The sequence below is a fragment of the Electrophorus electricus genome, chromosome 19, assembly GCF_013358815.1.
Source record: "Electrophorus electricus isolate fEleEle1 chromosome 19, fEleEle1.pri, whole genome shotgun sequence".
NCBI lineage: Eukaryota > Metazoa > Chordata > Actinopteri > Gymnotiformes > Gymnotidae > Electrophorus > Electrophorus electricus.
In genome coordinates, this window is record NC_049553.1 from 12,009,556 (window position 1) to 12,022,055 (window position 12,500).

Consider the following 12,500-nt stretch of genomic DNA (forward strand, 5'->3'; position numbering starts at 1 on the left):
GATCTAGAGTCAGATTCCTCGAACAGTTACCTGCGCATCACTCTGAGCTGGCCTAGCCGTCCCCCTGATCTAGAGTCAGATTCCTCGCACTTGTTTCTCTTACGTCGCTTGCTTGCCAGTATCAGTACAGGCTTTTTTTTTATGGTTTCTTGCACCTTGTTGATTCCTTCCAGCCAGATAAACAATTTCTTCCATTTGAAATATCAAGCACACATGCATGAAAGACAAAAAGCCAAGAAAGGTACACAAACCAACCTCCGGGAAAAGGCACACGACCTGACCCAAAGGCTTCCTTGCTTGCCCCGCTAGATCAAGCTAGTGTGTTTCTGTATTTGCTGCTGTAGTTATGCTACTGATAAAAGTCAGCTTCAGTTAACCTGTGAAGCAGTGCCACTGGTCTTTGACATCATGGTACTAGACAATAAGAGACATCTACCAACTCAGAAATATCATAAATATTCAGAGTTATTTCGTCCAGTAGAAATGTGATGATGATGAAGAAGAAATTGGGTTCAATCCTGTAGATTAAAGGATTTCAGCAGTACATGAGGATGATGTTTAATGATGCAAAGACTACATTCACATAAGATTATTCATGTGTGTAGTGGGGAGTGCACATTTACGTGTGTGTGTGTGTGTGTGTGTGTGTGTGTGTGTGTGTGTGTGTGTGTGTGTGTGTGTGTGTGTGTGTGCGCGTGCGTGCATTAGCAGAAAACAGGACTGTAATTTGAATGAAAATGAGGAAACTAAGCCCTCCAGGCTCCAATAAGAAAAGATTGACCTTCACTTTAAAGAAATCCTTTTCTTCTAAGACCCTGGTCAGAAACAAGAATTGATTGATTGATTATGGAAAAGCCTTTGAGTTCCCCAATCATTTCTGTACAGTGGATCCTACAGAGCTGAGCACAGGAGCAGGGAGGCCAGGCACCAATGTCTTATCTGTCTCTGCTCTGGAGAGTTCAGCCGAGGGCAACACCTCTCATTTCATGCAGATTAAGAAAGCTATTGCATCAAATCTCCCCTCCTCGACGCCAGAGATGTACCAACGAACATTTTCACACCGAGGAAAACCTGGGCAAGGTGAGGAAACAGTTACTGAACGCTGTCACCTCGGCGCAGTGTAAATCCTCCACAACACAAGGAAGTCGATCCCATCTAATAACATCCTCGGATATTTCAGGGCTATGAATATACTGTACGTTCTGCACCAGTGCTCGGCTTAGAAACAGAGCGAAGGTTTCCTTTACTCTCATGGTGGAAGCTAAAGCAGGTAAAACAAGGGCAGAACTGAGATTATGAAACCGCACAAAGAGAAATAACATTTTACACAGACGTTTAACAAAGAATTCGAGAGAATTTCCCCTTCAGTGTTAACATGCCTTTTGTCTCTCATTAATTGAACATAAGAGCTCAGACGGATTAAGGAAGTCTTCCCCTCTGCCAGCGTGGAGTTTTGTGGAATCATGTAATCATATTAAATATCATATGCACTTCCTGTGATATCACACTAATCCAATCCCCAGGCTCTAGATGGTCAGGAGGAAACGCTATGAAGCTAATTCAGTTACTGCATGGGCAGCGATTCAGTTAACTAGCTTCACTTTTCTTCATCTAGGGCGCTGACCTCATAGCCTGCAGTTTGTAGGGCAGAGCAGTTATTTACCACTGACCTGTCCATACCAGCTCTGCCCACAAATGCCCTTAAGAAACTAAAAACTGGTTTTTGACCAGGGTTCTCACCATGTTCTTAGTTGCTGAGCTGTTTCTGGCCATTTAAGATGTAGCAACAAGCACCCACCTCTGCTCTGTTAACTCTGTAGCTTTAAGATAAAGAGGATAAAACCAAGGGCAGAACTTTATCCTACTCTGCAGTGAACTTTCTTGGCTCTCCCACTGCCACCGTTGCTCATGTGGGTGGTTAGTGGCCAGAGAAACATTGGCCGGCCAATGGGAGTGAGGAGAGAGCACCGATGACTCACCGTGGCCAGCTCGTCAAACTTCCCGAAGAGCTCATTGAGGAGCTTCACCAGCTCCTGTGCTGTGCACTGAGATGCCAGGCTGGTGAAGCCCACGATGTCCGCAAACAGAATGCTGCAGAGAGGAAAGGAGGAACACATGCACACACACGCACGCACAAACATGCAGACACGCACACACGTGTGCGCACGCACATGCAGACACACACATACACTCACATGCACGCACATGCAGACACACGCACATACACTCACACGCACGCACATACACACACACACACACACATACACGCACGCATACACACATGCACACAAACATACACACACGCACACACACACAGAAAGCATTTTGTGTTTACAGTCCTTTTTAACACTCAAACCTCTTTCATTTTTAGCACATAAAATGCTGATAATAATGATAACAATGATCATAGCCATCAGTTCACCTCCCAGTACAACAGCAGACGCACACAGAGCATACAGCTCCCCAGCCAGCCGACCACAGACATCACATCTTCCACCCCACTAACAAACAGACAGAGCAGTGAAGCTTTGGCAATAAAAAACAGAGCTTCTATAATCTATAATAGTTCCTCCACACACACACACACACACATAATCAAACACAGTAGTAAATTAGCTCATGGTCTGGCTTATAGGAAGAGAATAAAGTAAGGCAGTGTTTGTACCATAAAGCAACACGCATACGTGTACACTCAGACACACACGCACGCATGCACATACACACACACACACACACACACAGTAAATGAGTATGATGTCCTCCTTTAAGAACTGAGAACTGCGCTGAAGTTCAGGATGGCTTATTTTATGCTAGAACTCTTAAAATTGCAAGAAATAACTGAAAAGTGAATACAAATATAACATTCAGACTTTTCATGTTTTCAGTTGTTTAGAGTGTTAAATTGCTCCTATTCAGAAGACTCTAAAGTTCTAGCAAATCCTGTATCTCTCCACTTCTGACTGGTGCTGTACTGGTTATCTGACTCCAGAAGATAAACTGCTATATGGAGTCAGTACCGTTTCATGGCACTGAAGGGACGGTCAAGCAGAGAGGGTGAGAAGGTGATGTGTTTAAACGCCATGTAAAACACACCTGCACACCTGCACACCTGTGCTGGCTTTAGTGGTGCATCTGAACTGTGAAACAAAGTGTCAGAGACTTTACATACACCTCTATACACATAGGGGCACGCATGCGCACACACACACACACACACACAAACAAATGGACTCCTCAGATGTCCTGTGGCATGTGTGTGGGCTGGTTCATCAAGGCGTGGAACACGGCGTCTTCAGAGGGAATCTGCTAAATGCCACTTTGTCATACCGCAGATGTCAACGTAACTGGGTGCTATAAATTCAATTTGCTGTGAATATTTTAATTGGAGGGCCATCTGTGGCAAGAGAACATGAAGACGGATTCTAATGTAACTTTCCTAATGTATGTGTATCCTTCAAGAGAAACCTTCAGGACAGAAGGTTACCAGCTTTACCAACATGTGTGGAATTGCACACTTTGTCCAAAAAGGTGACAACATATATACAAATTGCATGGACTTGTATGTGTGTAATGTAAAGAAGGTTTTAGGACCTCCCACCATGTGTGCAACTCCTCCCTTCTAGCTAACATCCTAGATCTTCTCCTAACATCTCTGATTCTGTCATCAGCAGCACTGAATCCTCTATAAGAGATTACACTATAAATGTGGCCTGAAATTACACACACACACACACACACACACACACACACACACACACACACACACACACACACACACACACACACACACAAATAAAAAAATTAAATAAAATGAAACAAAATAAATAGCTATAAATAAGATAACAGAGGAATACATATTCCCTGTTCATAACCGCTAGGCCCATTGTAGCCAAGTAGTCCAAACATTAAATAATTCTGGATATTAGTCCTTATGCCAAATGTCAGTAATTACACAGGAAACAGGCTTCCGGCTCTCGGTCTGGATATGGCCAGTACACTCATCACTTTACAAATCTGACAAGCTTCCATGATTGGTAAAAACAGTCCTGAAAATGTGAAAAAAAAACAACCATCAAAAAAACAAACAAACAAATAAAACAACAAAAAAAAAAAGCAACAAAAGAGTTGACTGTTGGAAATTCAAGATGATTACAGCAAATTACAAAGAGAATGTGATCCCCCCCCAAACACACGTGCGGGAGTATAACAAACACACACCCACACCCACACACACATATGTATGGGTGTATAACAGACCCCCCCCCACACACACACACCCACACACACACACACACACACACACACATATGTATCGGTGTATAACAGACCCCCCCCCCCCCCACACACACACATATGTATGGGTGTATAACAGACCCCCCCACACACACACACACACATATGTATCGGTGTATAACAGACCCCCCTCCTCCACACACACACACACACATGTATGGGTGTATAACAGACCCCCCCCCACACACACACCCACACACCCACACCCACACACACACACGTATGGGTGCATAAGAGACCCCCCCACACACACACACACGTATGGGTGTATAACAGACCCCCCCATAACAAACACACACACACACTCACACACACACACACACACAAACAGACACACACACAGGCACCAACACACACACACACACACATACGGGAGTATAACAACCCCCCCCCTCCCCCCCAACACACACACACACATACACACACATGTACAGGAGTATAACAAACACCCCCCCCAACACACACACACACACGTGTACGTGAGTATAACAAACACACACACACACTCACACACACACCCACACACATGCAAGACAGCACACTAGAGCAAGTAAGATTTACTTAGAAAGCAATCTTTAACAACTTGCAAGTGCTGTACAGAGAATCAGCATGCCTACATATGAGAAAACATAACAAAACATGTAAACACCTAAAAACACAAGTAAAACACATAAAATGATAAAATGAGTAACAAGAAATAGAACACAGACAAGATGATGAAAAAGATGTTATAAGGGATAAAAGATAAAGAAGCTGATAAGTAATAAAACAAAATACCAAACAAAAACACAGGCACTAAAACACATAACATTGTCCCAGTTTCTCACTACTGAAATGCAAGATTGCATAAGTACATTTTTAGACCTGATTTAAAAACCAAGACAGAAGGTGCTTGGTGAATACTGGACAGTAGACGGTCCCATAGTCTCAGCGTATAAACTGCAAATGCACCATTATGTTTCAGACGAGCCCTAGAAACAGTCCACAAATTCTGCAAGGATGATATCAGAGATTGCTGTGTGGTTCAGCAGACATAATATAACAGGGATTGACCACTTAGTGGTTTAAAAAACAAATAAAAGCACTTTAAACTATCCTGTACTGACCTGGTAGCCAAAGAAGTGAAGTGAGGACTGGTGTAATATAGTGTCTTTTCTTGGTGCTAGACAATAAACCTGATGCAGCATTCTGGACTAATTTCAAACTTTGTAATAGAGACTGGTTAATCCCAAATGTATAAAGAATTACAGTAGTCTGTCCAACTACCAAGATTTCTCACAGAACACTTAACACCTGAGGACAAATGACCAAGGTTATTGGGAACACTGTTAATTAGATGAGGAACACCAAAAATAACGACCTCTGGCTTGTCTTTATTCAGCTGGAGGAAATTGACAGCCATCTACCTCTTAACGTCCTCAAAACAGTTGTTGAGAGACACACAGAGGCACCTTTCCATTAGACATAATGACAATGGCTTTTTAATATCATCAGCATAACAGTGAAATCTGACAATATGCTTCCTAATAATTTGTTCTAATGGTAACATGTATAGTGAAGACAGGAGGGGTCCTAGTATGGACCCTTGTGGAACACCACAGGTCACATCAGCAGAGGAGGAGAAGTAGTTGCTAATATTCACTGATAAGACCACAGAGCCACTTACTATAACCCTACCCACTCTTCCAAGGCCCTATTTGGATGGGATTAGTTTTACATGGGAAGGTGGGCAAGCATAATTATTGCCACTGTTTTTACAATAACAATTATTACTCATTCATTTTTGTCTCATCTGAATGTGCCATGTTAATCATTTTACCTTCTGTAAAACCGGGCAAAAAATTTACCTCAGGTTATACAAAACCAGTGTGAATCGACATGTGGGTAAATATTCTGTCATATTCTGTGGAAAAGGAGTGTTTCGTGATTTATGTAAGTAAGTATGGAGGCACCCGAGGAGACATCTAGTTCCATCGTGAATGGCAGAGATATCTTGGGTCATTCAAGTCCATCATCCTCAGGTGTTGTACCATGTACAAAACTCAAATACAGAAGACAAGCCAAATGGCTCCTCAGAGGCGCAACACTTCTGGCAGCAACAGTTAAGTCATTGTGTAGCGTAGCCTATAGCATACATATTATGAACATGTAGCCTAATAATTTAGATCAAATAACCAAAGGATGGTGCAATTTCCTGAATCAACAGAAAGTAAAAGTTCATTTATCACCTTAAGGAGGCCAAATTCAGCGATGCACATAGCCTTAAAACCTGACTGAAAAATCCCCCAAATGCTGATATCAGTTCAAAATGACAAAAGCTGCAATACACAACCTTTTCCAGTAATTTAGCTAGAAAAGACAATTTAGAAATTGGCTGATAGTTACTGACCACTGTGATATCAATGAGTAACTATAGCATGTTAGTTACTGGCAGGAACTATACCAGATCATAGAGAGGTATTGATGTTCTGGGCAGATTGTTCTAAAACATTGAATGTCACCTCAACCAGCTGTAGGAGCATGAAATCAAACAGCACTAAATCTGTAAGTTCTAACACTGAAAGTCTCAAACTCTCTAGAAACACTTGGGCATGGCAGAGAAAGTGAAAAATCTAAACCTAAGGAAGTAATACAAAACCTAATATCCTCAGGCTTTCCATTAAAAAAGGTTACGTTAAGGAGAAGGATTATGCTCAAACTAAGGTGAAGGCTTGAGTTTTAATAGTGCTCAACAAAACTTGCGTGGGTCTGTTACAAGTTCTAACAATAATGCTTGAAAAATACACTTCCTAGCAGATTTAACAGCTAGTTGTTAAACATAGCAGGATGTACTTGTAGTCTGTTTACTGTCTGTTTAAGGTTTGCTTGCCTTCTTCCATTTCCACGCTGCTCTTCTGCAACCCCGTATAACTTCGTCAGTGGCATTTCACCAGGGCTGAACTTTAGTTTGGGAGCATTTAAATCTCATGGAGGCAACAGTATCAAGTACACCTGAACAGTTATAATCAAGTGAAGTGACTAAATCATCAAGACTAGTATGAGCCAAACCAAGAGTGGGCAACTTTAAAATGTCTGGGAAAAACTCTAGAAGAATCACTAGCCATGGACAAGCTGATATATCTACACAAACAACCTAAAACAGGAACAGAAAAGTTCCCAGTAAAAGCTGAGCTAAGTACAACTGACCTATGCTCAGAGAAACTAGCCTCTTCAATGTCTAATTTGTTAATGTCAGAAGCAGTTGAGCACCAAATCAAGTGGATGACTATGTACATGGTGGAGTCTAAGTAAAATGTGTAAAATGAGTAAATCAGTAAAATGATTAACCTGAAATTTAGCAGGGCAGCAGACATGAATATTAAAATCACCCCTAAGTACAATTCTATCAGACACAGGTACAATCAAGCAAAGGAATTAAAAAATGTCAGTAATAAATATATATATATATATATATATTTATTTATTTATTTATATGCATATATATATATTTCTCTATGCACCCCTGTTTTCTTTTCCTCAGTTTGGAAAGAGCACTCTCCACCATTTCACTGCGAGTTATACTGTGTATGACTATGTATGTGACGAATAAACCAAACTTGAACTTGAACATGAACTAAAACCTCTGTGTGGTTTAGGAGTGAGGGAAAAATAAAGTGCTTCAAAACTTTCGCACATCACAAACGGCGGATAAGCCCCCCGCAGCCCCTCTGCCTCTACGCCTTTTCAGAGCTACACTGGAGAAACTGCACTTTCCAGAATATGGAGAGATTTCACCAGTGGCTTCACCGGCTGTAGCCCATGTCTCACTTAAAAACAAAAGGTGCAGGCCAAGTGAAGTAAAACGTCATTGAAGATACTCTTCTTACAGTGCCCAGTGTCACAGGGCTGTCACAGATCCAGACTGCAGCAATGGTGTTTGTATTCTAGCGCTCCCTGATTACGAGAGGGTTGAGGCCTCTATTTCTGGCTCAGACTCTCATCTGAGGTTGAAGGTGTGTACCGGGTCGTTCCAGGAATACAGGTACCGGCCAATTGTAGATCGGTTTGAGGGCATGAGGAGATACGGGTCGGGAAGTCTGACTATTGGACACAAATGGTCCGTGCTGGGAAAAACTCAATTTGCCTTTTGAGCAGTTCCTTAATCTCACTAGAACGCCTCCTCTTTTCCCGCTCTTTCTACGACGCCCCCCTCCGTGGATAAAGCAGGGATAGCGCAAACCTCCCCAGGGCAGGGAGACAGAAACTGGGAAAGAAAGTCACTTTCTCCCTAAGGATTCTGGTCCCAGAAATTCCCCATAGAGGTACGAATGTTGAGTAGCATTTGATGATCATGAATGACCAATAGTAGAGCCCTATAAGAACAACCACTAACACGAATGAACCACTAACACAAACGAACAGTAACACACACTACACAACTAAACTCAAGCAGAGAGAAACCGCAAGCCAACAAGCAGACCAGCGTGATCTTGAGGCACCATCTGGAGGATCAAAGGCAGGGTGATCTAGAACTCAAATGCAGTTTGATTGGAGCACACGCCAAACCGCAGCGCGAGCACCACATGTCCATATATCACGACCACACACTATGGCACCTGAAAACCGCAGCCCTGAGCAAAACAGCTCCTAACACCTTGGCCCTAAACTGTGGCCTCAAACACTGTGATCCCAAACACCACATATCCAAACACTACAGCCCCAAACAACACAATCATGAGCACAACAGATCCAAACACCACAGCCCTGAATAACATAACCCCAAACACAACAGCCCCGAATACCGCATTGCTGAACACCACAGCCCTGAACACTACAGTCCCAGCACTAAGATCCTGAACATAAAAACTCTGAACATTGTGGCCCAGAACACCACAGTCTCCAAACACCACATCCCTGAACACTGTGGCACCGAACACCACATTCTTCAACACTATTGCCACAACCCCAATACTATAGCACCAAACACTGTGGCTCTAAACACCGTGGCCCTGGACACCATAACCTCAAACATTGCCCTGAGCTCCACAGCCTCTAATACTGCATCCCCGAGCACTCAGAAGCGCAGCTGACCCTGATTACTGCCACAAAGCCCCAGGCCTGTCACAGACACTCACTGGCACTTGTCAGAACTCTACCCAAACCCAAATGGTCCTTGACGTCTATTGAGCGTTGGAAAGGACATGAATCTGTCAATCAAACAAAGTAATGCTGTAATGCTTGCTGGTCCTGCAATGCAAACCAAACTGATCTTTGTGCTTTTGCACCAGTCTATAGTGTAATAGTAACACCAGAACAGGGTTCTCCAGACCACCGTCAGTATGGCACTGTAGACCCTAGCCAGTCATTTCATTTCTGGTCAAACACCTTGTCACTGCCCCATCCAGAATTCTGTTTGTATCTGTATGTGTGTGAGAGAATGAGAGACAACAACCAGGAGGATAGCCTCCCAATTAGCTGACATCTCAGCTTAACATTAAGCACCTTTGCGTGAGGGGAATGCGATGAGCTTCTCCTTGTCAAGAGGACCTGATTTGCACACACACCTGTTCACAGATGGTTACACACACACACACACACACACACACACACACACACACACACACACACACACACACACACACAGGGGAGTAGGGAACTGGAGGAAAGTTTGTTTTCAATGTGTAGGACACATCCTTCCACATGCATTTATATGTTATATTTGATGGATTTGTAGGTAGGTCTATGAGAACGGTCTTGATGTACAGTGTATTATGAGTTCATAGAGCTGTCCAGCCTGTGACATCTGACCCACATGTTCTAGAAAGTCATTAGTGCAAGCTGGTAGGCAAAGGAACAGTGTGCTCTGGGTCGGACACACACACACACACACACACACACACACACAGCAATATACTGTAGCACACATGCACACTTTTACACAGTAAAGGAACACACATTATTATCTAACACAACACACACACTATGCACTTCTACACACAGAATTTGAAAAGGCCAGCTAACTATGACACTGTTGGCCTAACTGGTACTGCATATTGGTTAGAGCTACTTTCATAAGATTTTGCCATATCATGAAATGGTCAATTTTTCTTCGTTTCTGTAATGTTTTTTTTTTCATTTCAGACAAATACACTCAAAACAACTATAAAGAAACACTTATAAACCTCAAGTAATAGTATTGTTTTACCCAAAGAAAGTGAAGACTTACTTACTCTTAAATATCTATGTTTCACTGCAACCCCAAGGCAAACATGACTATAATCTCCTGTTACTGCAGTGTTATAGCAATACATCAACAAACAAACACTACCAAACATTCATTGCTACATAGCACAGCAGAAATAAAGAAAATGAGTAGAAACGAGGTGAGTGAGTAGAAACGAGGTGAGTCAGTAGAAACGAGGTGAATGAGTAGAAACGAGGTGAGTCAGTAGAAACGAGGTGAGTCAGTAGAAACGAGGTGAATGAATTCTCCACTGCAGGTCATGTCATAGTTCCGTTCAACGTCACTAAATTTAACTGAAAGAAATATCCAAGATTCACATACTGGGCAGAACATTCTGTACCCAAAGCACAATGCATTGTTAGTTTTGTAACTTAATTAACAGATACAGGTCAAATGAATTTAATACTAGAAACATAATAGCATAGTCAACATAGTCAAATGCATTGGTGAGAGTATAATCAAATCAGGGGATATAACTTTTTTGTTCCGCAAACTAACATATGTGGACTTTAAAATATAATTTACACAGACCACAAGTATTCCTTTGCATGGGACAAAATATATCTTGGTTGGAACATTTGTTTTAACCTCATCTCTACACAGAAACACTATGAACACTCTGAGTTTCTCTCCCTCTTCCTATGTGCTGAACTCCTATTCTACAAAATGATGGATATTCTGTGTTGTCAGGTGAAAAAATAGCATTTATGAAAAGTGTATAAAATATTATGTTACAAAAATATTACATTAATCCTTTACCTTTATCAAGGAAATTATGGGCTTGCTGACATTTCAACTTGCAGGCTGTTTATGTTCCAAGTTAATTTTTAGTCTATTTTCTGATCCTCGTTTATTTTTAGTAAATTAAGATTTTTTCCCTCCCTTTCCAGTTTTCAATTACCATTGGCGTCGGTTGTATGCTAAGACAGATGGCCGTAATGGCAGCTGGATCTGTTCTGCAGGGGTAGATGGTAATGAGTTGATGACCATGTGTGGGTGAGAGGTCATCCACTGAACCACGCTGCCCTTCGCACCTGGCCAAAGCCACATGCAGCTTCAAGGTTTACTTAAAAGCAAAATCCACCACTTCTGGAAAACAGAGAACTGCTCGAACACTTACACACTGTTGTTGAACAAGGGGACACAGGACTCTCAGTAATGTAGCTCACCTTTCTTTTGCTTCTGTCAGTGGTGCACAAGATGAGAAAGTTTGAAAAAAAAAGAGCCTTTGAAGTGAAACTCAAACTAGTTGAAAATGTCAGCCACCATGGTTAAAGCGCGAGAGGGCAGTTAACGGGTGCAGTCCAGCGTGTAATGGCTTACAGTCACCTCTAAAATCAGAGGTGCTGGAAATGAAAATAGTTTCAGTATTTGGAGACTCTGTTCTACTTTTTGGACTTGTTTTATCATGCGTTATCTTATACATTGCTGCGATTTCACACATCACATTCACCGTTCTTTACAATAATCCAATCGAACATTGTTCCCCTTCTGCCAGTGGAAGATCTGTAACATCAGTCCTCATCAGTATATTACCCTGCTTCAAGTCCTGCTTCAAGTCCTGCTTCATGTATGTAAATGCATTCTGTTGTGGATTTACTTCCACAGCTGGTTGTGGAATATCACTGGCCACCACGGAACTCCAGTCATGGAGCACGGAGTCATCAGATGGATCTCAGTTTGCTTACAGCACTGTAAGCATTAAAAATGACTGTAGGTGTACATTAACATGTGAGTGCATGAACACATTAAGCAGAAGTTTATGGTCACCAGTTCTCATACAAGCTACCACCATGTTAGATCACCATCTCTTTTACATTTACTGTAGGTGTAGCCAACAACCATGTGCAACACAATAATGTTAAATCACCAATATCTATTGTTCTCTAGCGGCCCCTACAGGACAGGCTCACACCCTTTCCCCCTTAGTTTTTAAATATCTTTTTTAAATAACTGTCGACTCTTCTCAGATTTCTGGTATCAT

General features: G+C 42.0%; 1 protein-coding gene across 1 annotated transcript in view; it reads right to left on the reverse strand.

The window, feature by feature from the left end:
• Positions 1-12,500, reverse strand: part of adcy1b (adenylate cyclase 1b) — a 57,068-nt gene that overhangs the window by 28,853 nt on the left and 15,715 nt on the right. Inside the window, exon 4 of the mRNA XM_035520014.1 lies at positions 1,980-2,091. Within this exon, the coding sequence (XP_035375907.1) occupies positions 1,980-2,091 (112 nt within the window). The remainder of the gene's footprint in view (positions 1-1,979; positions 2,092-12,500) is intronic.